The following is a 27,959-nucleotide window of genomic DNA, read 5'->3' as shown; positions in this document are numbered from 1 at the left end:
ATCGTTTGGCTTATACGGAGAGAGTTGGGTTGTCCAGAGTTGGCGGAGGATTTGTTGGCCATTTCATTTCATGTTTTGGGAGGGGGGTGATGATGGTTTGGTATTGTAATCCAGTTTGTTCATTTTTCCTTTCCATGGAGGGCATGGAATAATCATTTTGTCTTATTGGAGATAGTTGGTTGTGTCCAGAGTTGGTGGAGGATTTGTTGATTTCATATCCATGCTTTTGAAGGGATAAATATGGTTTGGCATTGTTGGGGTGTGCCTTTTTTGAACTTTTGTGGGGATTTGGTAGGAGTGGAATGCTTGTATTTTTACAAGGAAGAGGATGTCTTAATTTACGCTTCGAGATAGGATTGAGTATTTGGCCTCCTTGTGCGCTTTTGCAGCAGGATGTTTTTCTTTTTCTAATTTACAGCATGATTGACTGGCTGTGTTGTTTTGATTTCTTTCATTTTTTAGTTGTTGTTGTTGTTGTTGTATTTTCTTTTTTGTTCCTGTATCTTTTAAAGAGGATTTCTTATTGCCCTTGTTGTACTTTCTCTTCTCATTAATAAATTCTATTCTTTTTCGATTCGAAAATAAAAAAAAGATAAAATGATAAGAGAATGCTTTTAGTTAATCGAATATAATGAAAACAAACACTTTATGGAATAATTTTGCTAGTTCTATTGGAAATAGGCAAAAGTGGTTTCAAGTTATCGAAAGGGGAGAAGTTTATAGTTGGTGAAAAATGTGTTTGGTGGGATGAGGATATTAAAAAACACAGCTAGAACAAAAAGGAAGCTGTATTAGATTGATCTTTTCTATTTGTGTTGTTTTGTGTGTGTTTTTTTTTTTTTTTATAAATAAAAAGAGAAGGTGTATTAGAATGTGAAAGAGAAGTTACAATGAGGATAGGAAGTCCACCCTAAAGAAAATAAAAAAATAATTAAAAAAATTCACCAAGGTCTTCAATCCTATTTTTTTTTTTCCTGTCATAATTCACTGTACTTCAAGTTAGCTAACTCCCTCTAACGCTTTTTAGCTTTGTTTTTGCCCCCATCAAAGCGCACTTCATTTACTCCAGGATCACAAAACTTTATATCCAATTTATCCTTAAGATCTTGAATTTCTAAATTCTTACTTGGAATCTCCTCCACTGGTGTTGGTAAAATTCCATCCTTTCACATCAATTCATTAACCAAACCATTGTTTTCAAAGAAATAACCCCCCTCCAAACCTTTCAATGGGGATGGATGCACATATGGTAAACCCCTAGAACATCACAGAAATCAGAAACATATCCATATTGTTCTCTCATCTCATCCAACAGTACAACCCCGCCACAATCAAACTCACTAAGATCATCACTGTCATTATCTGATAGATCCCCCCATTTTGTTACCTCCTTTCCTTTCCTAGCCCCATCACAAGAATTGCCCATCTTCTTAGCATATATATCTTCCAAAATGCTTTACTCTCCTTTTAAATGTCTCTTTAAAATCATTGGCACTACCTCACTGGAGTGCCTTTCAGCACCCATCAGAGCAGCCTTCCGATGAGTTAACCTTGGAAGTTGGGACCCTTAAATTTATCTGACTTAAGGCCTGAAACATCAGATATCCTCCCTGAAACACCATCTCCTTTGTTGGCCTTAGCATCTCCAGCCTCTTGGAAAAACCAGAGTCATCAACCACGTTGATATTTATAATTATTTCCTCTTTGTTTCCAAGAGACTTTTTTGAAACCGAGCTTATGGCATCCTGTATTTGCTCCTCGATATGATCCGTTCTGCTTGTTTCTTGGGGAGCTGGAGAGAGGCTTTGACCTTTTTTTATAGATGGGCGATGATCCTTCTTCCCTATATCTTGCAACAGAGTATTGAAGTTTAGGTGTTTGGCCTTCCCATTACCAGAATATGTGAATTGGTTGTACCATCCTCCGAAACCCTAGCTGCCTTTGCTGTTTCAGCAAGCCCAGCTGCCTGAGCAGTATGAGCGCACATCTCTGAATGAAAATCTTCTGACATTGACTCCCTGAAATCCTTTGACTTGATTTCATCCCTACATTGAACGTGTAATTTACAAATCCCATGCACCTCTTCTTGCTTTCCTGGTTTGTTACTTGGGAGCTTCTTGCATAACCTTCTCCTTCTCATACCTTCCCTTCTGACATGACCTGACTCCATGATCTGGGCACAGAAGGGCTTGTTACACTTCTGCCACCAGATTGAACACAAAACTGTCTAGCTAATTCGCAGAACTTCCTCGCAAAGCTGCACCAACCAGCCCCTTTTGTGCCACCAGGAATAAACACAGGAAAAAATCTTACCTTTCCATCCCAGCCTACTCCAAATGCTTCCCCATCTTGGTCCACGTGATCGTCATTGCAGATTTCCCATACAGACCTTTCGAGATCCCCTATCTGAACGAACTCAGAAAGACCATTGGCAAACCAAAAAGCCGCCTCTTTCCAAAGTTTAATCCATCTAGTACGGGAGAGATTATTCTTCTGTCCCACCTTGTTCAAAATCAGATCGAATCTTTGACATCGCCTGTTTCTTTCAAGCCCATAGGGAGATTCGTGTTAGAGAGAGAGAGAGAGAGAGAGAGAGAGAGAGAATATTGTCTCATGAGAGAGAGAATGAAAGTCATCTTCCACGGAAGTACTTGTTTTGTGTTTGTATATTTTATGAGGATTCTTATCCTTCTTCTATATTCTCTCTATAAATAAAATTTTCATTTTCTATCCAAAAAAAGGTATTGCAACAATGTAGAAATAGGGAAAACTTTGTATAAAGGGGCTAGAAAAAAAAAAAAACTGGCAAGGAAGCTAAGCTTAAAAATGTATAAGAAAATATATTCTAGATTGGGCTATAAATATGGGGAGAGGTACTTGCAGACTTGGTAGGGCTAGGGAGTAGGGAGTGAAGTAGTGATGGCAGAAGTGTTGAACAGTGGGGATGATAAAATGTTAGTTGCAAAAAGATGATGCAAATAAAAAATGCCAAAATTATTTTAATAGGCTACTTACTGAAAACGAAGTAGAAGGCCTAAAATTTTATTTAATTTAGCTATCATCCTGACTATTCGTACATTAGATATTTAAATGACACTTTTGCCATCTTTACTTCTTCATTCCCTACTTATTGGAACAAAGTAGAAGGCCTAAACTTATGATTGACTGTAAGGAAAAGGCTAAATATTTTAGAAATATATATATATATATATATATATATATATAAAAAATAGAGTATTTAGTTGTCAGTATGGATTAAAAAGTTCTTATATGTGTATGTATATAATAGAGTATTTAGCAGTCAGTATGGATTAAAAAGTTCTTTTTTTTTTGGATAGAAAAAGAAAATGTCACTAAAAAAGAAGGAATGTACAAACAGAAGTATAAGAAATCCTCGTGCAATAAAGAAAAAGCAAAAAGAATAAAAAAATAATCACACTTATACTCCCTTTTTTCCTTTTTCTTTTAAAGTGTGATTTAAAAAGATGATAAATGAAAAAAGTTATTTTACTATGGCACCTTCAAATCTCCCATACCCATCTTGTTTCCTTGGAACCACATTGTTTGGAAGGCTAGAGTCCTATTCAAGATTTGAACCTTTATCTGGACAGTGACACTGAATAAGATTAACACGCATGATTTAGTTCAGAAGGCCTTTCATGATTCTCATGCCTGGCATGTATGTGATGTCACCGATTTGCCCAAATCCAATGAATTGAATGCTTACCTTTTCCTTCATTGCAGATCTCTCGGGTGCCTTTTTCTCTTGCTTTGGTGAAGCTTGGATGCCTCCTTGGGTTGTGGGCAAATTTTCGCTCCTGAGTGATTGGGGTTTTGGTAAGAGTAGGAAGGGAGAAGTGCTCTGGCATGGTGCTGTGTTTGCTATTTTTGGATGCTTTGGGTTGAAAGAAATGTGAGAACATTTAATGATAACATTACTTCCCCAGCCTTGCTGTGGGATAGAGCTTTAGTTTCCTTGTGGGTCCATATTTTGGGTTTTTTAGGGGATTGTTGCGATCTTGTTAGGGTTTGGCAGGCAGCACTTGTAATTTATTCTGTAAGTTTTTGGCTGTATTTCCTTCTTTTCTCGGGGGAGCCTTGTTAAGATTTGATTAAAATGAATGACCTAACTTGAAGATAGGTCTCTCCCTCTATTTATAATACAAATTAAATACATTCTAATGACAATTATATCCTTACTAACTCTCGCTAATTTACATACTAACACACTCAATAATAATACTAAAAGACACATATAACCTCTAGCACTCCCCCTCAAGCTGGAGCATAAATGCCATAAGCTCCGAGCTTGTTACAAATGAGATTAACACAAGCACGCCCCCCCACCTTCCAAAAGTGTTGGTAAACAAATCAGCAAGCTGCATGTCCAACTTCACATAAGCAGTTGTAATGAGCTTCTGCACAAGCTTCTCCTGAACAAAGTGGCAATCAACCTCAATGTGCTTCGTCCGCTCATGAAAGAATGGGTTGGAGGCAATATGAAGAGCAACTTAATTATCACACATCAACTTCATAGGTTGAGAATGTGAAATACCCAATTCTTCCAACATGTTCTTCAACTAGACAAGTTCACATGTAGTGTGAGCCATAGCTCTATATTCTGATTCAGCATTTGACCTTGCCACCACAGTTTGCTTCTTACTTTTTCAAGAAACCAAATTACCACGAACCAAGATACAGTACCTGGTAGTGAATCTCCGATCAGAAGGTGATCCAGCCCAATCTGCATCTATATACATGGATACAGGTTTGACCTTGATCACGATATAAAAGACCTACCTCTCAGGTGCACCTTTGAGATATCTCAAGATGCGAATTTTTGCGTCCCAATGACTTGCTGTTGGAGAATTTAGAAATTGACTCACAAAACTTGTTGCAAAAGATATATCTGGTTGAGTAATTGTGAGATAATTCAACTTTTCAGCAAGTATTTGGTATTGCTTAGGATTAGGTAGCAAATCACCCATATCCGACATTAACTTGCTGTTAGGATCCATGGGTGTATCAACTGATTTCGATCCCAACAAGCCATTTCTATCCAATAGATCAAGAACATAATTCCTCTATTACACAATAGTTTCGATACAAGATCTTGATAATTCTATACCCTAGAAGTTTTTTAACTGTCTCATATCTTTGGTTTGAAACTTAGTCTGTAGAAAAAGTTTGAGATTCTGAATACCTTTATCATCATCACTTGTAATAATGATATCATCCACAAACAAGAAGAAGGATCCTACTTGATGAAGTATGAGGATAACCAAACTCAAGTACTACAACACTGAAATGGCCAAACCATGCTCTAGGAGACTGTTTTAAACCATATAAAGCCTTCTTGAGCCAATACACTAAGCCTGAATTCCCTTGAGCAACAAACCTAGGTGGTTGCTCCATATAAAGCTCTTCCTCAAGGTCACCATGCAAGAATACATTTTTCACATCTAGCTGATGCAAAGGCCAGTGACAAGTAGTAGCTAAGGAGATGAACAGCCGTGCTGATGTAAGTTTGCCATCGAAGAAAAAATATTAGAATAATCTAGACCATACCCCTGAGTGTATCCCTCAGCAAAAACACGGGCCTTTAGATGAGCCACAGAACCATCAGGGGTGACTTTCACAATGTAAACCCAAGGACAACCAACAACAGACTTGTCACGAGGAAGAGGTACCAAGTCCCAAATACCATTGTCATGTAAAGCATTCATCTCTTCAACCATGGCATCACTCCACCTTGAATGGGCTAAGGCTTTCGAAACATGTTTAGGAAGGGTAGCAGATGATAGAGTGACAGAACAATAATAGGAGGGTGATAAGGAGTCATAAGAAACATAGTTGGAAATGGGGTGTTGAGCACATGTGCGTTTACCTTTCTGAACAGTATTAGGATGATCAACATCATGTGAAGTATGATCATTAGACGAGGAAACCAAAGGCGTAATATTAGAAGCTAGAGGGGACTTTCTTCCTTGAATTCGCCGTTGTGGATACACTTGCAAATTAGGATGATCAAGGCGATGAGAAGGACTCAAACTACTTGGAGACTCAGATGGTTGGTTGGGCAAGGACAACAACGTAGAATCTGGAAGATTAGGTGAAGGAAGAGACTCTTTGAACTTAGAAGCGTTTAGTGACTGGGTGTAGTAAGGTGTAGACTGAAAGAAGATGTCATCGGCAGAAACAAAGAAGCAATGCAGCATAGGACTAAAACAACGATATCCCTTTTGAGTATATGAGTAGCCCAGAAAGACACATTTTATAGTGTGAGGATCCCCAATTTATCCACCCCAGGAGTTACCTGATGAACAAAGGACACACACCCATATATATAAGGAGGAAGAGAAATTAAAGATGAATTAGGAAAGAAAATGGAGTGGGGAATTTTACAACTAAGAATAGAGGGCGGCATTCTGTTGATTAGATAACAAGCAGTAAGTTCAACATCACTCCAAAACACGCTAGATGCATGCATTTGATAAAATAAAGTGCGAATGATTTCAACAAGATGTCTATTTTTCTGCTTTGCAACCCCATTTTGATGAGGAGTCTGATGAACAATACCAAATTGAGTCATATAAGTAGTGAATTGTGCATTGAAAAACTCTTCAGCATTATCACTTTGAAGTATTCAAACTCACAAACCAAATAAAGTCATTATTTCAGAACAAAAGTTGCAAAATACATGAAATAACTCAGAACAATCTTTTATTAAATATAACCAAGTCATTCTTGAATGATCATCCACAAATGTTACAAAGTACTGGAAACCCAAGTTGGACACGACCCTACTAAGACCTCAAAACATCTGAATGAACTAAAATAAAAGGGCTTGCAGCCCGTTTATTGACTTGGGAAGCGAAATAAACACGGTGGTGCTTTCCCAATTGTCAAGGTTCACAATCGAGACTAGACACAGAACTCAAACTAGGAACAAGACATTTTAACTTTTCCATTGAAGGATGACTGAGGTGATGATGAATTTGGGAAGGTTTGGCAGTAGTAGTGCAGGTGGTAGAAGGAGATAGCAGCTCAAAGTGAAGCTTTACGCCCTCCTCCAATCATCTTTCTTGTTGTGAAATCCTGAATAACCACAAAATTAGTGAAGAATGTCACTGAACAATTCATGGATTTAGTAATTTTGCTAGCGGACATAAGATTGAAAGGAAATTTGGGAATATATAAAATCGAAGGAAGCGAAATAGAAGAAGTGGGATTTATAGCCCCAATTCCCTTGATTGTAGCAGTGGATCCATCAGCAAGAGTAACACAAGGGAAATTTGCAGGATATTGAAGAGTGAAGAGGAAGGTAGGTATACCTATGATATGATCAGTGGCAGCAGAGTCTGTGACCCAAGAACTAGGACGAGAAGCACTGGATGACTGACACAAGAAGCACTGGATGACAGACATACTATGTGATTACCTTTTTGGGCAAGAGATGCAATGGAGAGATTGAAGAGAAGCTCGTTGTGACGCTTGATATTGGTGAAACTTGGAATACTCTTCCTCTGACATAGAGACAATACGTTGCCCCCTACTTGATCCCAAAGGTGAGGAGTTGGTTGTGGCCGCATTGGTTGCCCCTAAAGGTGTGAATTTAGTGGTGGCTGCATTTGAAACATGTGAAGGTTTACTGTGAAGATCCCAACACTGCTTAATAGTATGATTATTCAGTCCACAATGAGTGCACTTGTGAGGACTACCTTTGCTTTGTCCATCTCTACCACTAAGACTACTCAAACCACCGCGATAACTTGTGCAGTTGTTTTGTAGAGAACTAGAATCACTCTCTGTAGCAAAGGCTGCCCTCTTAGAGCCATATGCAAGAGTAGGAGAATGCGTGCTAAAGGAAGCACAAAGGACATGGGAATAAACATTAGCAAATGATGGCAGCTCGGCACTACTGAGTATCTAGGAATTCGGGTCTCAAGCTTGCTAGAACACGAAGAACTTTCATCTGCTCCTTCTGCTTTTGCAGCTCACGAACGTCGGCAATTATAGGTAGCACAACATTAAGCTCCTCATGAATACGCTTCATCTCTCCAAAATAATTTGCAATGCTCCTGTCTCCTTGTTGTAACTGAAAGTACTCCTAGGATAAATCATGCATACGTGTAATGTTACTGAAGTATCGAAGCTTGACATAAGCCCAAATCTCCTTCCACGTATCTAGATGCATACACATCCGTGCAATCTGTGGCTCCATCAAATTCCATAAAAGAGAAACAATCAAGGCTTCTTCCTAAACCCACACGTCTTTTCTTTTCCCATAAGAAGAATCAGATTGGAGCAAGTGGTCAAATTTCCCTAATCCTGCTGAATAAATCCCAACAGCTTTAGTCCATTGAACATAGCTCTTTCCGTCCAACTTTTCAGCCGTTATTTGCAGCAGCGATGTAGGAAACAAATTTTTGGGATTCATAGATTTCCATCCCGACACTCACAAATCAGCAATCCCACCAAAAACAAGAAGAACGATTAAAACTAATCGGGACAATCAAAAAGTATGTGAAGCACTGACACAACAACGGATGAGGTGAACAACTCACCGATGGATATAGTGCTGCCACAGCACTCACAAATCAGCAACCACACGAAAAACAAGAAGAACAATCAATAATTGGAACAATCACAAACCATGCGAAGCACCGACGCAACCACGGACGAGGTGAACAACTCACCAACGGATATAGCACTTCCACAACCTCACAAGCGAACATACGAACACTGCCACGACTCCAAAAAACTCACAAGGAAGCCTTCACAAACCATGAACATAAATTAATGGAATACCGCGAGTGCATGGTTGAGAAAGGTTGGATTTTTGAAAATTGGCCTAACAGCTTGATAATACAGTCTAAAGAAGGAATTAGAGCATGGCAGAAAAAAGAAAAGAAAAAAGTGGCCGGAACGTCACTCATGTGCCTGCACGTGGGGTCGGCCTTGCTGGCATTTGGCCAGTGCATGGGGTGCATGCAGTGCCCTCTGGCGATTGGGTTTTGAAGGGTGAGTCATCTCCCGCCGGGGGGGGGGGGGTGTCTGATCATGGGTGTATGGCTGGTTTTGTGATTTAGTATGGGATGGAGGTGGATTTGGGAAGAACAACCGTGGGGATGGTGTCTCTCGGCAACTGATGAGGGGGATAGGGTTTAGATAGGATCATGCTTTGATATTGTGTTAAGATTTGTTTAAAATGAGTGACCTAACAGGAAGATAGGTCTCTGCCTCTATTTATAATACAAATTAAATACATTCTAATGACAATAATATCCTTACTAACTCTCACTAATTAACATACCAACACACTCAATAATAATAATATTAAAAGACATATATAACCTCTAACAGGCCTCTTTGTCCTTCCTTCATACACTCTGTTTTGGTGTTGTTAAAATTCTTTTTCTGATTAAAAAAGCTAGATGGCACCTTTACTAAAATTTGGAAATATTTAGGAGATATTAGGGTAATATGGTTGACAAATTATTTTTTTAAAACAAAATTACCTACATATAAAAATAAATTAAGAGATTAAAAAATGTGGTAGTTTGTGGAATTAAACTTATGAGTCATACAACGGAACTTTAGGAAAGGATAATTGTACTCTTACAAACAAATGGTTTAGGCTTTATGGGGTATTGTTGTAATTAGATGGTCCCTTTAATACAAAAATATGTGTCAGAGAGAATATGTATTTTTCTGTGCTCTCTTATCTCTCTCTCTCTCTCAGCTTGTAACATGGTATCAGAGCATTTAAAATTGATCTCTTAATTAGGATTTCTTCACCTGTCTCACTTGTGTGTTCTAGAAATCATCATCAGGATACTAGTGGCAGTGTCTTCACAAAACCTAGCAACCAAGGAGGAGATTGCTTTGGGCAACACTTTTTTCTTTCTCTGGTGAGGCATGGGTAGCTCGACAAGTAATGGATGACTATGTTTATGAATTTTAGGGGTTTGGACAAATTAAGAAAGGTAGAATTTTGTGGAGCTGTGCTCTGTTTGCTGTTTTTAGAACTTGTGGATTGTAAGGAATCTAGGATTCTCAAGGATAAAGTAATGCCTTTTTATTTGTTATGAGCTAGAGTTGTTTTTTTCTCCTGTTTCCCCTTGGGCGTTAGCTAATTAGCTTTGAGGATGTTTTGGGGGGTTTCTCTGTCTGATTTGGAAAGGGATTGGTGAGCTGTCCTTTTGTGATTTATCTTTCGTTCCTTTTTTTCTAAGAGGATACCTTGTTGTTTCTTCTTTCATTTCATTAGCAAAGTTTGTTTCTTATCTGAACAAGATGTACAACTGAATACTTAATTCTGTCTTCTTCTTAATTCTTTGGTCAAGCCCTTCTGACTTAATATTTCAAGCCTCTTTTAAATATACATGCACGTTATTGGATGCACGTAATTGAATAGTCACTGGTGCTCTGTTTGGTGGCATGAAGTTTGGCCCTTGAATTTGGCATTGTGTGTACTTCTATTGAACATAATTGTATTCTGTTTCATAGAAATCCAGAACTCCGAAGCTCGAACTTAATTATCCCAAAGGCACCAGATCCAGCGTTCAACAGTAGAAATAATAATCAAACAATATTTCAACTATTTCCTCTAACCACCATTTTGTTGCTCTTGGGGGCAACTTGTTGAGAGGGTGAATTGTGAACTTGTTCCTTTGAGTTCAGACCTGGAAACAATGTTGAAATATGTATATTTAAGTTCACTCATTAATGGGGTTTTTTCTTTTTTCTATTTTTACGAACTCATGGGCTTGTACCTCTTTTTTGTTGTGCAAGCACTATGGTTCTTTCCATAGTCAGATATGTGGACAATTTAAACGCTCTTTTAGTCTACTCAACGGGTTAATTTCAGCTTGCATGCCAAAATCTAATTCTCTCCTGGTCTCCCATAACAGGCAAAGGAGTACTTTGAGAAAGCTGCTGATAACGATGAAGCTGGAGGGCATTATAACTTGGGCGTACTGTATCTCAAAGGAATTGGGGTGAAAAGGGATGTGAAGCTTGCATGCAAATATTTCATAGTTGCAGCTAATGCAGGTCAACCAAAGGCATTTTACCAATTGGCCAAGATGTTCCATACTGGTGTGGGGCTTAAGAAGAATCTTGGCATGGTAAATTCAATTGTATTATGTTGTTTTATTTCGTTTGAATTGTTTTTGCCCGTTGATCAACTTTATAATTTTATATGCTTAGTTTGCGTCTACTTGTTTTTTTCGCAGCTTTGTCTGTTGACATTTTAGCCTCTGTGCTTAAATTCATGCCAATGCTGTCAGAACAGCTAGGCTGTGGGCTCAACTTTTCCATTTTGAATAATGAGTTAATGAATGAATTCAAAATATGTTTCTACTGGTACTTAGAATAAGTCTTGAACATGTTTGCGCTTGTAAATCAAGGGCCATGTTTCGGCTGAATAATGTGTCCAAGTGGTTTTTTTTTTTTGGCTGAGCCGTATATTACAAAACTATTGGATCATAGTGATACAGATAGTAATTAGATGCAGACCTGGGAAAATAGATAAAAATCCTTTAATCCGAACCAAATTTGATCCGCTTAAACCAACTCATAGATCTGTCTTTTAAATGAGGCGGATATGTATTACAATTTACCTATCTGACTATCTGCCTAATCTGCCACATATATGACCTGGTCTACTTTACTAGGTTTATGGTGGATGCTATAATGTTACAGATCAAAACACTACAATTGCTTACAGAGATTTATATGAATTAGAGTTATTGAGGAACACACATTGATCAATTTGTTCAAGAATGAATTTTAAAAATATTTGTTTCTTTATATTTATATCTATTTGGAAAATTAATTTTCAAATTGTGAGTTTTTTCAATTTTTGAGAACTATGTGTTAAGAATAGTTATGTTTCTTATTTCAATTTAGATGGATTTTACGTTGTAGTTTTAAGACTAGTTATGTTTTCTATTTAGAAAGTGTTCTTGCAATTTATCAAATTATAAATTCAAACGCAACTTCAATTATTATGCTACAAAATAAGTTATCCACCAAATCAGGAAAAGATATTCTTAAGAATGACGGATTATCTGCCAACCGCCATGGATTATCCAGATTTGAGCCACGTAATTGAGGTGGATATGGATTTGAATTTGTTCATCCAATACTCTGCCTAATCCGCCATGGATTATCAGATCCGATTCGCTTTGCCAGGTCCAATCATATGGTTTGGAATTTTGACAATGACTGTTTGTGATTAAAATGGGGTTTAAATAAGAAGTAGAGAATCTTTCTCTTGTCCCCCAGTCCCTCTGCAGTCAGCACATGTGCATGTGAGCTATCCCAGAAGAAGTCTGCGAATGCACTTTACATTCCTGCACTTGGACATTAGGATATGACCCATATCTGAAATTTGGAGCTGGTTTGTGGTGACTGAGAGGTTAAAAGCAGCAGTTTCGGTTGGTCCACTTGGTGATTTTTTTTTTATTAGGGGGAAGTCTTCTCCACTAGAGGAGAGGATATTTAGTGGGCTGCCTGCTAGAGATGAAAAAAAAGGAAGGTTCATCGAACATTTTTCTTCAGGAGGAAAATTATACTGGTAAGGGAGTAAATTCTGTTAACTATAGGGGTCAGAAAGTTTATGCTTGTTGAAAGTAAGTGCAAATGTTGCTGTGGGTGTCAGCAAATGTTTTTTTTTTTCCTATTTTTTTTTTTTGATCATGCTTCTCTGGAAGACCTGCAGTGGGATTGGTTGGCTCTGCTACATCGAATTGGTTCTCGGTTTAGGTTGTGTTCTTTGTAACTAGTTTCTATTTATGTAAAGGAGGGTTTCTCATTCTCCCTATCTTTTTTTTTTTTTTTTGTCTCGTCCATTCTCTTTCTTTTTTTATGATGAACATTACTCTCTTTTAATACACTTCTTTGTTTGTCCAAAAAAAAAAAGAAAGATAAATGAGGTTCTTCTAGCGAGAAAACTAGTGAAGTTTTCAAGAGAGATTCAGGTGGAAAAATTTAAGTATAGTGGAAGAGCCAATTTTTTCGGAAGGGTGTTGCTAGTGGAAGGGAAATCGTGTTCAAGGAAAAAAGTAGGGGAATGTTTTGGACTATGATAGTGAAGGAAATAGTGACTTTGAATGTGACAGGGGTTTGCTGTTGGACGATATTTGGGGTCAGCAAGGCTATACTTTTGATTCTTGTTCTGATCATCTTGGGGATTTAATGTATGTGCCGCCACCTCCTTTGGAAGGATTGGAGGGGGTTAGTATTTTTGAAAATGGTGGGATTGTTAGTATGCAAATGGGTAATGATAGAACGTTACCTACACCAGTTGAAGAGACTTTTGGGAAGGATTATCAAACTCAGATTCTGTTGGGTAATCTGAATTTTCGATTGTCTGCTTGTGGAGGAAACAAAGATCGGCTTGATTGTGGTAAATCTAAGGTCAAAAATGGTCAGGGGGAGTTAGCAAATTTGAAGTGCTTGGTAAATTTTGATGGGGCTTGAGGGGTTTGCTTGGCAAATTTTAGGTTATTTTTTATTTTTATTTTTGTTTTTTGTTTTTTTTTTTCTTTTTTGATGATTTCAGATCCTTGCCTAGTTTGTATATTCTCTCTCTCTCTCTCTCTCTCTCTCTCTCTCTCTCTCTCTTAATGTATCTTCTTTTGGTATCCAGAAAAAAAAATACACATTCAAGATTTGATGCATTTTGTGATAGGTCTATCTCTCTCTTGGTAAGGTTTTTCTGTCATTTTAAGAGGGAAAGATTTTACATATACTATGTTGCTTTTTTCAAAATCAATTAAAATGGAGCAGTGTCTCTATATTCTTATTGGATATTGTAGCACTTTTTTGAAGGTGGGCCTCGGATTGACGGTAAGGTTGCTCCTTTGTGACTGTTTGGTCATGGGTTCGAGTCGAAAGAAACAGCCTCTCTGCATAAAAGCGTAAGGGTACGGACTGATTGGTCATGGGTTCGAGTCCAAGGAAACAGCCTCTTTGCATAAAAGCGCAGGGGTAAGGGTGCATATACACTGACGACCTTCCCGCCTACCCTCGCAAGGCAGGGAGCATATAGCCTGGGGATGCCTTTTTATTATTATTTTACATATATATATATATTTATTGTAGCACTTTTTACCAGTCAATGAAGATGATAAAAAATGGCTGGTTGCGATAAAAAAAGTGGTTTTGCTTGGCTACAGCTCACTGCCTTTTATTTCAGGAATTTATTGCAATCTGTACAAGCTGTTAGTCATCTTTCTTTCAAGTATACATCTTTTCTCTCTTCTAAGGATGATTTCTGATGCTCCTTGTTGTATTTTTTCTTCTCTTATATAATTTTTTTTTTCTATAAAGAAAATAATTTATGTTAGATGTGTTGTTTGTATTTGTTATTAATAGTCATAAGATGCATAACAATTGTTCGCTAATGTTCTCTTTCTTCTTTTTTTTTTCCTGCTCTGGGTTTAGGCTACTGCATTATACAAACTGGTTGCAGAACGGGGACCATGGAGTTCCTTGGCTAGATGGGCACTGGAGGCATACTTAAAAGGTGACGTGGGCCAGGCGTTCCTCTTGTACTCAAGGATGGCAGAGCTTGGGTATGAGGTGGCACAAAGTAATGCTGCATGGATTCTTGACAAATATGGGGAGCGCAGTATGTGCATGGGAGAATCTGGATTCTGCACGGATGCAGAAAGGCATCAGCGTGCACATTCTTTGTGGTGGCAGGCTTCTGAGCAGGGTAATGAACACGCTGCTTTGTTGATTGGGGATGCTTATTACTATGGTCGGGTATGTGTTTCTACCCCTAACTTATCCGTTTTTTTTTTGGGTGCTCCAAGTTCACGGTTTGTGATTCTATAGTTATGTGCTCTGATATCTGTTATTGTAATGCTTCTGAAACTTTTTTGTTTTGTTTCTTCTTTTCCATTCTTACAGGGAACTGAGAGAGATTATGAACGTGCAGCAGAGGCTTATATGCATGCCAAATCTCAATCTAACGCACAAGCCATGTTCAACCTTGGGTACATGCATGAGCATGGCCAAGGACTTCCGTTTGATCTTCATCTTGCCAAGCGCTACTATGATCAGGCTCTAGAGATTGATCCTGCAGCCAAGTTGCCTGTCAAGCTGGCCCTCACAAGCCTGTGGGTTCGGAAGAACTACGCTAACAGTTTCCTTGTGAGTTTCTTCAATTCACGGTTCTCCTGCTTTCTGAAAGCATAACTGCATATTTTAAAGAAAAATATTTTTCAATTTTGTGGTCATAGTGTGAAAATTCATGTGCACGTTAACAGGACTAGCTGGTCTTTTCTTAGCTATTAGATGCACTTCTTTCTTATTAGATATTGGTATTCTCATAAATGTGAGAATCATACTGTTTGTCTCCCCACGAATTGGATTCAAACACTTGAATATGAACTTCTCATGACCCATTGGAAGAAACCGCAGGACTCTATGTGTTTATACTTGGTAGATAAGTTCGAAAAATCTGAGAAAAACTTTATGTCTCAAGGGCACTAGCTGGAAAATGCCCCAACCGAATGACATTGCTCCACATTTGCCTGCAGAAGTAGGTCCATTTGTGAACTTTCCAAAATTCCCCCTGTGAGCCCTTCAAGGCTTCAACCTCAACTTCATTTCAGAGATGTGTAGCAACATGCCTCTTCTCTCTCTCTCTCTCTAGGCTTTCAAAATTTCTGGACTGTTTGTTCTCTGAAACACACCTTTTGTTATTGGCAAGTTGACTTCTTTCTCATCTTCTTTCATTTACGCCATTGAAAGCTTACAGAGATACAGACCAATTCAATTTTTCTCATTCAGATGCTGCCAGATAGCAATTTATCTTGTTTTACTTCTGGTTTTTTGTGTTTGACTGGTTGTGAGAGAGTTATATGAGGAATGCAGTTTACATGGGCTTCCTGTACAGTGATGAGAAACCAGATGAGAAGATTCAGAGTGAGGGCGTTCCAGGCAGGCTTGGAGAGGAAATCTCATAAACCCACTAATCAATTCAATTTTTTAAAACTGTTATGTGGTCAAATCGTGGATCCATCCTTTCAAAGTCAACATAGCAATAATATTAAGTAATGCTGCATTAGCATCAGCTTCGAAATTAGATTGAAAACTCAATTTTAGTTTGCCCATAAGAGCAATGGGAAGGAAAACTGAAGCTTGGATCATAGCTCAAAACCTAATACCAAACTGATGTTTGCTCATAAGACCGAGCAATAATGTATCATTCCAAGAGATGCAGCACAATTTGAAGCTTGGTTGTTGGTTGTGAATCGGTCTTTGAAAATGAGAACATATAGCTCCCCATGGCATTGCAGCAAATAAAGGAAGGCATTTGTTTGGTCTGCTGGTTGGTAGGACTTTGCTTCTGCGAAGAAGAGGCTCTTTTTTGCTTTAAATGGAGGGAGAGACAGGGAGGGAGGGAGGAAGGTGGTTTCCAACATCTCTTTGGTTGGAAAATGGTTGTGGAGGTTCCCTTCAGAGGTTAACTCTTTATGGCTAAACTTGATTTAAAATTAGTATGGAGCTTTCGAATGGGTGGGACTCTAGAGGAAGTGTCAATGTTTCTCATGCATGCTCATGGAAGTTTGTGTCCTAAGTTGGTTGTATTTTGTTCCCCCTCACCTGTTTCTATGTCGGAAATGGCAAGATGGTTTGGTTCTAGGAGTATGTTTGGATGGGTAAAGAGTTTTTTTGGAGCTGATGGTGCCTGGCCCGTTCAGACTTTCCATCCTTCACAATGCACCTGTCAGCACTTTTTTCTCTTCCAAAGGGGGTTCTCTTTCTCGGGACTTCCATTTTTTCAGGAATTTTAGTGAAAGAGAGGTCAATGAGCTTTCCATCTTGCTTATCTTTTGGACTTTCGAATTTCAATCAATAGGGCAGATGAGAGGGTTTGGGAGGGTGATTTTTTAGGCCTCTTTTCCACTAAATCTTTCTTCCTTCACCTCTATAAATCTCTTTCTCTCAGCCTTTTCCCTTGGAGCCACATCATTTGGAAACTTTCTTGTGATTTATATTTTGTTGGGTAACTAAATGACACTATATCTCCTATAGCTTTAGTGTTTTTGAGTGCACACAAAAATGAGCCAGCTAAGTAATCCTGGAGGTCGTGCGTGCAGTGACTATATGCACCAAGATATTTTCTCCATAGGCGTTAAATCGGATTTATGGACAGTGGTTCACACTTCGGCTTCATGTTCAAATTTTCATCTGAGCAGCGACTTTGAACTGGATCTTAATTTGGTACAGGTTAGAAGGCTCTTCAAGCTCTCAACTAACATTTGTGTGATGTGCTACGAGCCCATTGAAATGAATGCTCGCCTTTTCCTTCATTGCAAGGTGGCATCTCATATCTGGAGTGCTTTCTTTCCTTGTTCTGGTGAAGCTTGGGGGTCTCTGCAGGCAGACAGTGATTTCCTGTTGGTGAGATATTGGGGTTTAGACTATTATAGTAAAGAGAATTCTTTGGCACAATGCAATTTTTGCTATTTTGTGGGCCTTATGGATTGAGAGGAGTGTTAGAATTTTCAAGGATCTTACTACGTCTTATTGTTTGTTGTGGGTTAGAGAGCTTTCTGTTCCAATTTTTTGGCTCCTTCCTTCGGGTTTTTTTATTTTTATTTTTATTTTTTATTTTTATTTTTATTTTTATTTTTTTCAAGGAGTGCCGCAGCCTGACCTGGTTAGGAATTGGAAGGCAGCATTATTGTAATTCTGTGCGTGTGTTCTTTTGTTCTTCGGAGGACATCTTGTTCTCCCCCTGTTGTACCCTTTTGAATAGCTGTGAATACATTCATATCCCAGAAAAATCCATTCAATCTCTTTCGTATCAGTTAATCACAATCCTAAACATTCCAAAAGCAGCGCTCAAGCACAGAGCCAAAAAAGTGACCCGACTCCATACCAGGTCAATAGATACTTTCGCAATTCCTTTATTGGGAAACTACTAAAAATGTTCATGGTTGTTGGGGTTATGGATGTATATTGTGGTGTTTTGTTCTTGTTGAGTGAGGGCTTTTTTTTTTTTAATAAATAGTCAGTAAAGTGAGAATTCATCAAAAGGGCGCCAAGGGGATGCTGCCCAGGTACAAGAAAATAATGAGGAAGATATTAAATAGTACTCAATTAATTGTGTGACAACATATCCAAAAAAAAAAAAAAATGTGAATCCAGCTTGTACGGTTTCTAAAAACCCACTAGCAAGAGTTGGGAGCCATATGTCTTTGAGGGCTAAGAGAGGGGTGGCTGTTCCTACATAAGCTCCTGTGTCTCTCTCTGACACCAAAAAAATGTTGAGTGGGATCAAGGAAAAGGCTTTTTTTTCCCTTTTGCTGATTTTAGGTATAGCCTTCCAGGCCCATATCTCCTTTTTCATTGTTTCAGCTGCACCCAGTGCTGGCCCACCAGAACATTCCAGATTCTGTTACTTGCTAGTCAAGTGCAGTGAAGCAGAATATGATCCACAGATTCCGCATAATGTTTGCATAAAAAACATTTATATCGTTTTTGAAGGTTATTAATAGTGAGAATTTCCCCAAAGTTGCCTCCTAAGCCAAAAATGCAACTTTGGTTGGTGTTGGAGTTTTTTTTTTTTTGGCTTTATCGTATTGAGAGGTTCAATTTAAAGAAAAACAATGGAAAAAATTGCAACTCATTTTGTTTTTCCAGAAGACAAAGCATTTCTAAAAAAAAAAAAATTAAATTCTATAAAAATTATATAAATTTGCATTTAGAAATTTAATTCTAAATAGGTTAAGATCTAAACCTAATGAATAAATCTAATGGAATAATGGATTAGACATGCTAAATAAAGAGATATCTCAAAATAAGTAGTTAAGTTCCTTTGAAGTCTTCTAAAATTATTGTTAAGTATCGAACATATCATAGATAAATAATAACACTTCTAAAATATAAATTTTACAAATAAATATATAGACTATAATATATTTTTTAAATTTATATGAAATTTAAAAAATCATTAAATGATTAACTGATTATTTAGTAAACAAAATTTTTTTTTTAAAGATTTTTATATAGAAAATCACAATTTACAAACTTCAATTGACTTATTAATATTTTGATTGGAAGAAGTCATATGTTAAGATTTTAATAAAATAAAAAAGAAAAAGATACATGTATACATTAAAAATTTTGTCTATAATTTTATATAAATATTAGAGTTTAATATTTCGCATTATTTTAATTAGAGCATTCCTATTGCTTTTATATCATTTTTATATTTAATTTTTTAAAAAAATTTATGTATCTATGTGGTGTCATAATATTGTCATATGTCTATGTTTGTATTTTGTAGTTTTAAACAAAATATAAATTTTTTGCTATAAAAAAAAAGGAACAAAATATAAATTTTTATAAACTTTGAATATTCATACTTTGATATTTGTAAAAAGTGTACACTAAATCATGACAAGATATTATTAATTTGTTTTAAATATTTGTCAAAACTTAATTATGAACTATAAAAATATTTTACACAAGATTATTCATATGCAATTACATGCAACACACGTGACATATTTACTAGTGGATATTAAAAGTGGACAAATAGGGTAGCATGCATGGGTGCATCCATGGGAAGAAAGCAAGAGAACTGATAAAAACAATAAAAAAAAAGAAGTGAAAAGGGGGAAAAATAGTGATTAAAAAAAAAAAAAAAAACAATGTGGGACCAATAGATTTTGCCATAATGGTGTTCAAGCATTTCCCACTTTCCCCAAGGGGGAGACCAAGTTGCATTCATAGGGATATTTTACATTTACTTTTTGATTTTTTCATGGATGTATGATATTTTTCTGGCCCCATTCAAATTTCTTTGAAGAATCAGGTTTGGGTTATTTTGCCCCTTGCCTATTAGGTAAAATAAGTTTATAAGCAAACAATTGCTTATAAAAGGCCTCATTGTGAAGGCAGTGGGGAGACCTTTTCAACACCCTTCTTTCCCACATTCACCCCCAACATCCTCTTAAGATTCCTTTGGTTCCATGCTGATTTGAGAGAGAAAATGAGTAAGAGAATGTGGAAAAGAGAAATTCTTGCAACCTTCCACCATTTTTGCACCACTGTTCTCTAGATAACTGCACTTCAAGCCTCTCTCATTTTAATGTGAGAAAGTGAGAGGATATTAGAGAGAATAAATTTTGAGAAAGAGAGTAAATGATGAGGGAGAACTTTTCATGCTTTGAAAATATAACAACAATATATTTCCTTTTCATTCTCTTTGAACACCATCTTCCTCTTCCCTCCCCACTCCCTCTTCTCCATCCTTCCCTCTTGAAAGCATTCTTATAGGATTTAATGTGTTGTGAAAGTGAGGGAGGACTAGAGAGGGTCTAGAAAGTTTGAGAAAGAGGGTAAAAGCTGAGGGATGGTCTTTCATGCTTTGAAGGTACTATCCTAATTTTCCTTTCCATTCTCTTTCAACATCATCTTCCTGTTCCTTCCCTCCTTTCCCATCCTTCCCTCTTAAATGCTTGCTTGTAGGATTTAAATGTGGTTTTCTTGACTCTTTTGTTCACGGAAATAGAAGTCTCGTGGAGATGTTGGTAGAATATAAGTGACCTTTGAAAAGGTGAACAGAACAGCTTTTCATTGAACAGCTTTTCATTTTCTTTCGCCCTATGTTTTGGAGAGGCCTTGGATTTGGGCAAAATGTAATATAAAATTGTATTGAATTTTGTCTAAATCCATCCAAATCCAAATCCCTAACACAGCATCAATGTTTTCATACCTCTCTTACCCAATTTTAACATAATAAATGAATGTACTCTTGATTGCCCAACTTCGCTTTGTTTCTTTGAATGGTTTCACTTGATGAATGTTTCATTTTGTTTCTCTCAAGCTTGGATTTGAACACATTTAACATGAACTTCCTTTGGATTAATTTTACTCTGTTTTTATGGATTCTTTTTGAGTATTGATGGACATACACAAGTGGACACAAGTTGATGAAACAAGATAAAAACAATGAAGGTGTAGGCTTGGTGGTATAAAATGAAGTCCTTTGATGGTGTTTGAAATGTTGTAATGAATTTGTTTGTGTGTTACTAAACCCTTGGTGTGTTGTTGTAAAGGGAATCAAGTTTACAATGGTGTTTACCATGCACAAAAATGATTTTTAAAAGAAACCTTTTTATATCCACTGTATTGGAAGCTGATCCAGGGGATGTATTTGGCAGTAGTCATTTTTTGAGTACTCATTTTTTGACTTGAATTTGAACCCTTGTGAACTCATGTCTCTGGTCATGGGGTAACAATATGTTGTTTTAAGGCTCCTTAAATCCACTTTCTAATGATTATAGTCTTGCATAAATCTTATAAATTTTTTCATTCTAGTGTAGATTGCTAGGCAGACTGACAAACCACCCAAGCTTTTTTTTTTTTTTTTGTCCTGACTTGGTGCTCATGGTTTGAGCTTGTTCCTTTTAGGCAGAGTCATTAGTTTCATTTTGAAGCCTTATATATTTTTGAATGGATTTTATGGTGCATAGATTGGGGTTTCTTATAGGAAGTTGTTCTCATTTGGTGAACACTACACAGGTGGACTTTCACAGTTTTGATCTTTCTTTTTGGTCCAACTTTGGGCCTTTACTTATAAATAATTTCTTTGAGTTATGCTTATATACCACTTTATCTAAAATCTTAAGTTGTGGGTCAATATACATGAACCCTTAACACCTAACACTCCCCTGCATGTACAACCTGATTGCACGTGGAGGTAAAGTGGCAAACAAAGAATGAGGTATAACATCTATTAGGGGAATAACATCAAATTTAGGATAAACAAAAAGAAGATAGAGGCAACAAGAGTTGAACCTTGGAACTCCTGGTGACCATAGTTCCTTATTGTGTTACCACTTAAAAAATTTTGTTAGGTTATGAGGTAACAGCGTATTATGTTTTAACAAGTTAGAAGCCCCCATAATACATCATTTAAAGTCTTTTGAAGTGTATATTTTATCTAATTTAATTTTTAGCTAGGTAATGAGTTTATAGGTAAATTTATCACCATTTGATCAACAATGGCACTAATGAGTTTAATGGTTTTGAAATGCCTTTTTGTTTCTTTATTGGAGAATCATGTCCTTAACTTATTGACTTTATTTTGTCTCACTTGATACTCTATACTATATTTTCATTGAAATAAATTTTGATTCAAAGGAGAGCTTTTTCTTCTTTTGAGTGAAATTCAAGTAGGTTGCTAAGGCCTTGTGGGGATCTAAAGATCACTGTATGGGCTCAATGTCACACTGACTTATTTGTGCGGTGTCCGTGCTTGACAACTCAACTTACTGGTGTGCCACCAACTCGTGTGGCATTGGATGCTGTGAAGTGGCTGCTTGTATCATGTATGCATGTGAGGCTTTGAGAGACCATTTCAATTTGAATTGGTTTAGCCATTCTTTGCAGTAGGCAGTTTCATTTAGGAGAGTTGGCTGCTAACAATTGAACAAAGTGAGGTTATAGGTTCAATCAATGTTTTTAGAGGCGAAGGAGTAAGGCACGGCGTTTTAACCCTTAAAGAGGTGAGTCGTATGCCTATAGGCAATTACTGTGTAAGCCTTTTGTAAATTTTATTTTTTTAGATAATAAATGTGTTGATTTTAGAGAAGAAAAAATAATTCTCTTATTCCTTAATGATAAATGTACAACGTTTATATAATGAAGGAAGAAAGATTCCTTTCACTATATTCAATAACAAGATACTAATTACCACAAAATCAGGAAACTTGCCAAATATAGGAAACTACAAAATAGGAAACAAACTAATAGAGATATCAGGAATTTTCCAAGATCTCTTTATTCCTAAATTAACGTAGTCAACTAATAATAAAATTAGAATTGTTGTAGCGGTATCCCTGAAAATCAGGGATTGGGTATTTACACACTCCCCCTCAAGCTAGGCGTAGACGTTAATCAAGCCAAGCTTGGTACTCAAATCTTCAATTCTTCCTTGGTAGAGCTTTAGTGAGGATATTTGTTATTTGATGACTTGTTGGCGTGTATAGCAGGCTAACTGTCCCATTTTCTATCTTCTCCTTTATGAAGTGGCGATCTATCTCCATATGTTTTGTCCTGTCGCGATGCATCGGATTCTTTGCAATGTTAATAGCTGACTTGATTGTCACAAAATACCTTCATTGGTTCAGAAGTGATGATTCCTAGTTCCCTCATTAGTATTTCCAGCCATATTCCCTCACAAATTCCGAGTGCCATAGCTTTGAACTCCACTTCTGCACTGGTTCGAGAAACTACTGGTTGTTTCCTACTTCGCCATGTTACTAGGTTTCCCCACACATACGTACAATAACCAGATGTCCCCCTTCGATCAGTTATTGATTTTTGATTCGGCCCAGTCAGCATCAGCGAGCACTTCAATATATTTCCTTGTGTTTTTCTTGAAGCACAAGCCTTTACCTGGTGTCATTTTAAGGTACCTCAGTATCCGGTTGATAGCTTCCATATTTTCTTCAGTTGGATCATTCATGAATTGAATGACTACACTAACCGAGAACCCAATATCAGGTCTGGTGTGTGAGAGATAAATCAGCTTCCCAACAAGTCTTGATATCTGCCTTTGTCCACTGGAACACAGTCCTTATTATCTCCAAGCTTAGTACTTGAGTCTATGGCCGTTTCAGTCGGTTTGCACCCAAGCATTCCTGTCTCTTTAAGAAGATATAGTACATACTTCCGTTGTAACACTGAAATTCCTTTTCTTGACCGGGCTACTTCCATTCCAAGAAAGTATTTTAGGCTCCCAAGATCCTTGGTTTCAAATTCTTTGGCAAGTAAGGTTTTGAGCTTGATCAGTTCGTCTTCATAATCACTTGTTAAGATGATGTCATCTACATACACAATGAGAATTGCCAATTTTCCTTCGGTTGAGTGTTTGATAAACAAAGTGTGATCTGCTTGACATAGAGAATACCCATACTTCATTGTTTTGTTGAACCTGTCAAACCAAGCTCTCGGGGATTGCTTCAGTTCATAAAGGGATTTCTTGACCTTACATACCTTATTCATAGTTGCCTGTGTTTCAAAGCTAGGAGGAATGTCCATGTAGACTTCTTCTGCAAGGTCTACATTGAGAAAGGCGTTCTTAACATCAAGTTGGCGAAGATGCCAGTCAAGATTGGCAGCCAATGATAGTAGTACCCGAATAGCGTTTAATTTGGATACTGGATCAAACGTCTCTTGGTAGTTAATGCCATAGGATTGAGAGAACCTTTTTGCAACCAGTCGCGCTTTATATCTGTCCACGCTTCCATCAGCCTTGTATTTGACGGTGAATATCCATTTACATCCTACTGGATGTTTCCCACTCGGCAGGTCTGAAATCCCCTAAGTTCCATTTTTCTTTAGTGCCTGCATTTCTTCCTATACAGCAGTTCTCCATTCCGGAATTGAAATGGCTTCTTGAATGGAGTTAGGAACCTGCACTTTGTCCAAATTTGCCACAAATGTTTGGAAGTTAGGTGACAACCCTTAATAATAGACAAAGTTGTAGGTTGGATGACTTGTACATGACCTCCTACCTTTCCTTAAAGCAATGGGACAATCAAGTTCATTAGCAGTAGACTCATTAGTGATGAATTCAGAGCTAGTGTTACCTGGTGAAGTTTCATGTGTTCTTGCATTCGGGTCAGATTCTTGACTTTGCTTGAGAGGTGCTTGTTGCTCTAAATCTTCTTGAATCTTCTCCTTCCAAGAATGTACAATGAACTTACCATTGGTTGCAGGTTTCGGATATTGGACAGGAGTTGAAGGAGGTGGAAGATTTTCAGATTCTGTTTCTGTTTGGTGACTGTGGTTTGGAGTAGGAGTAGGAGTAGTTGAGATAGGAGGGATGGTGAGTTGTGGACTTGGGTGGTTGTTGGTTTTGTGGCATCAATATCCCAAAGCTGGTATCCCTGTATGAGATTTCGTTGTGGACTTGGGTCGTTGTTGGTTGTTGTGGCATCAACATCCCAAAGGTGGTATTCTTGTATGAGATTCTCCCCCTGAATATCAGATTTGGGCTAGTAAGGTTGATGTTCAAAGAAAGAAACATCCATGGAAGTGTATAGTCTTTTTGTAACTGGGGAATAGCATTTGTACCCTTTTTGGTTCGGAGAGTAACCAAGGAATATACACTTGAGTGCTTTGGGGTTGAGTTTGCTTCTGTGTTGTTGGTGGACATGGACAAACACGGGGCACCCAAATGCTTTGAGTGGTATTGTTGAGACAATTCGGGTGTTGGGATAAGAGTGAAGGAGTTGACAAGGTGTTTGGAAGTTTAAGACACGAGAAGGCATTCGGTTTATGAGATAAGTTGCTGTGAGTATGGCTTCCCCCCAGAAGTGTTTTGGGACATGAGTGGAAAACTTGAGTGATCTAGCAACCTCTAGAATGTGTCTATTTTTCCTTTCCGCTGCTCTGTTTTGTTGAGGAGTATCGACACATGAACTTTGGTGTATTATGCCTTGACTTTTTAGGTAATCTCCGAGAATGTGTTTGAAGTATTCCTTTGCATTATCGATCCTAAATATTTGTATTTTGGTATGGAATTGGGTTTGAATCATAGTGTTGAAGTTTTTGAAGATTTGCCCAACCTTTGATTTTTCTTTCATGAGAAACAGCCAAGTGATCCTAGTGTGATCATCTACAAATAAAATAAACCAGCAAGTCCCCGTAATACTTTTGATATGTGAAGGTCCCCAGACATCACTATGGATAATTGAGAATGGATGAGATTTTTTATATTTTTGAATTGAATAAGGGTTATGGGCATGTTTAGCGAATTGACAAACTTCACACTTCTTATTGCTGAATAATGAGGGAACAAGTTTTTGAAGGTACATGAAATTTGGATGACCTAGTCTATAGTGCCATAACATAACTGCACTATCATTATTGAAACGAGAAACAGAAAAAGAATTTTTTTAGACTGATTGTTTGCCTTGTCCAAATCTACCTTGTGAGTTTGTTGTTCCGGAAGATCACCAACCTGGAGGATATAGTGCCCTGAGCACATCTTAGCATTGCTAATCGTCTTCCCCGAATTCAAGTCCTAAAATTCACGAGTTAGAGAAGAATTTAGTAGCACAGTTAAGCTCTTGAGTGAGTTTGCTAATAGAAAGTAAATTGCAATCTAAGTTTGGGACTAAGAAGACTGAGTTTAGGGTGAGGTTCTTTGATATAACCACAGAACCTGTTCCTGTTACTTTTAAGAGAGACCCATCTGCAATTCTGACAGAAAAAATTTCATGAAATGGACTATAAGTATTAAAAATCCTTGCATCTCCAGTCATGTGATCATAGTCTACTGAATCCACAATCCATAGGCTGATTTTCTCTCTTGTTGCACTGAGAGTGTTTAAAAAATTACCTTTATGTGCCAAGGATCCGGTTCCAATGACTGACATATTGGAGGATTGTTGCTGGTTGATCAATTTTTGCAAAAGTTCCATTTGTTCTCTGCTGAATAGACTCTGTTCTGGCTGTGTGTGGTTCTCGTCACAGGAGGCCAGATGTCCATTGAGTTTGTGCCTTGTAATGGGCAGAAGATTGCCATCTGATCCTCCATTGCTGTCTGTGGCTGAGGTTTCAAGATGAGAGGTGACTTTGGAGAAGGATTGACTTTGCCGAGCCATTGTCATCCCATATTTTGTCATCTATCTACGGTTCAGAGGTGGCTCTGATACCATATTGATTTTAGAGAAGAAAAAATAATTCTCTTATTCCTTAATGATAAATGTGCAGCCTTTATATAATGGAAGGAAGAAAAGTTCCTTTCACTATATTCGGTAACAAGATGCTAATTACCAAAGAATCAGGAAACTAGCCAAATATTGGAAACTACAAATTTGGAAACAAACTAATAGAGATTTCAGGAATTTTCCAGAATCTCTTTATTCCTAAATTAAGGTAGTCAACTAGTAATAAAATCAGAATTGCTGCAGCAGTATACCTGAAAATCAGGGATCGGGTATTTCCACAATATGTAAATAGATTACATATATTTTAAACGTAAAGAATAATTTAAAAAATAAAAAATATAATGTCAAAAAAAGGTAAAAATATTATTTGTTGTTTTTGCATTCAAAAATTTTCGAGTAGAATTCATTATGTTAATCATGATAAGAGAGCTATAACATTACAAATCAAATTATTTTTTAGATCTAAGATACTACCTCCGTTATTTTAGGTTGAAGTTCAAGAGTTTTGAAAAACAACTTATGTCATGACATTCCTTTTATATAAACATGGAGTTAAAAATTTTCTAGCCAAATCTTAACTTGAGAATCACACACACCCCCAAAATGTGTATGCCTCAACTAAAAATGCGTACCCTTTTCTACAATTGCGGGAGTTTCAGCATGTAATGCATTGGGTTTTTTTGGGATTTTTGATATTTCATATTGAGCCTCAAGGCATTTTAGGCTTGCCTTACCTTGAGGCGAGCTTCAATTGAGCCATTTTGAACATTGGGTTCAATTCCATCATATGCCACTCTTCGGCCTTTTTCCTCCCCGTATGGGTGGGGTTTTGGATGTGCTTACAGTGCCAGCAATCATATGGACTCGCTCTCATGTATGGTGTTGCATCGGTGCTTGAAGTCCTTTAGGCCTGCCTGTAGTATGAGTAGATGTGGAGTTTGGCATGATCACTTAGAAAATTAGTTAAGCCATTCCTAATAGCAATTGCTATCAGGAGTTGGGAGGGTTTACAATCCAACAAATTTTGTAGAAGGACGAGATTTTGACAGTGTTGTGCCCCTCTTTGGGATGTGGTGGGGCATGTGATAATTCTTCCAGACACAGCCGCACCTCCTCGCCTAAATCTTAATTGGGAGGCCATTTTGGAGCATTCTTTGTTTTGGTGAATTTTAGTTGACTTGGATGTATTTTTGGTTGGTGGAGATTGCTAGTCTCAAATTTTTATTTTTTTTT

General features: G+C 37.4%; 1 protein-coding gene across 1 annotated transcript in view; it reads left to right on the top strand.

Annotated features, from left to right (window-relative positions):
- The window catches only part of LOC131146864 (ERAD-associated E3 ubiquitin-protein ligase component HRD3A-like), a 39,268-nt gene that overhangs the window by 10,138 nt on the left and 1,171 nt on the right, over nt 1-27,959 (top strand). The window contains exons 3-5 of the mRNA XM_058096690.1: nt 10,917-11,132; nt 14,458-14,781; nt 14,929-15,171. Coding sequence (XP_057952673.1) covers nt 10,917-11,132; nt 14,458-14,781; nt 14,929-15,171 — 783 coding nt within the window. The remainder of the gene's footprint in view (nt 1-10,916; nt 11,133-14,457; nt 14,782-14,928; nt 15,172-27,959) is intronic.

This window comes from Malania oleifera, chromosome 13 (assembly GCF_029873635.1).
Source record: "Malania oleifera isolate guangnan ecotype guangnan chromosome 13, ASM2987363v1, whole genome shotgun sequence".
NCBI classification, from domain to species: Eukaryota; Viridiplantae; Streptophyta; class Magnoliopsida; order Santalales; family Ximeniaceae; genus Malania; species Malania oleifera.
Note: the sequence above shows the minus strand (reverse complement) of the source record. Positions and strands in the feature narration are given on the sequence as shown.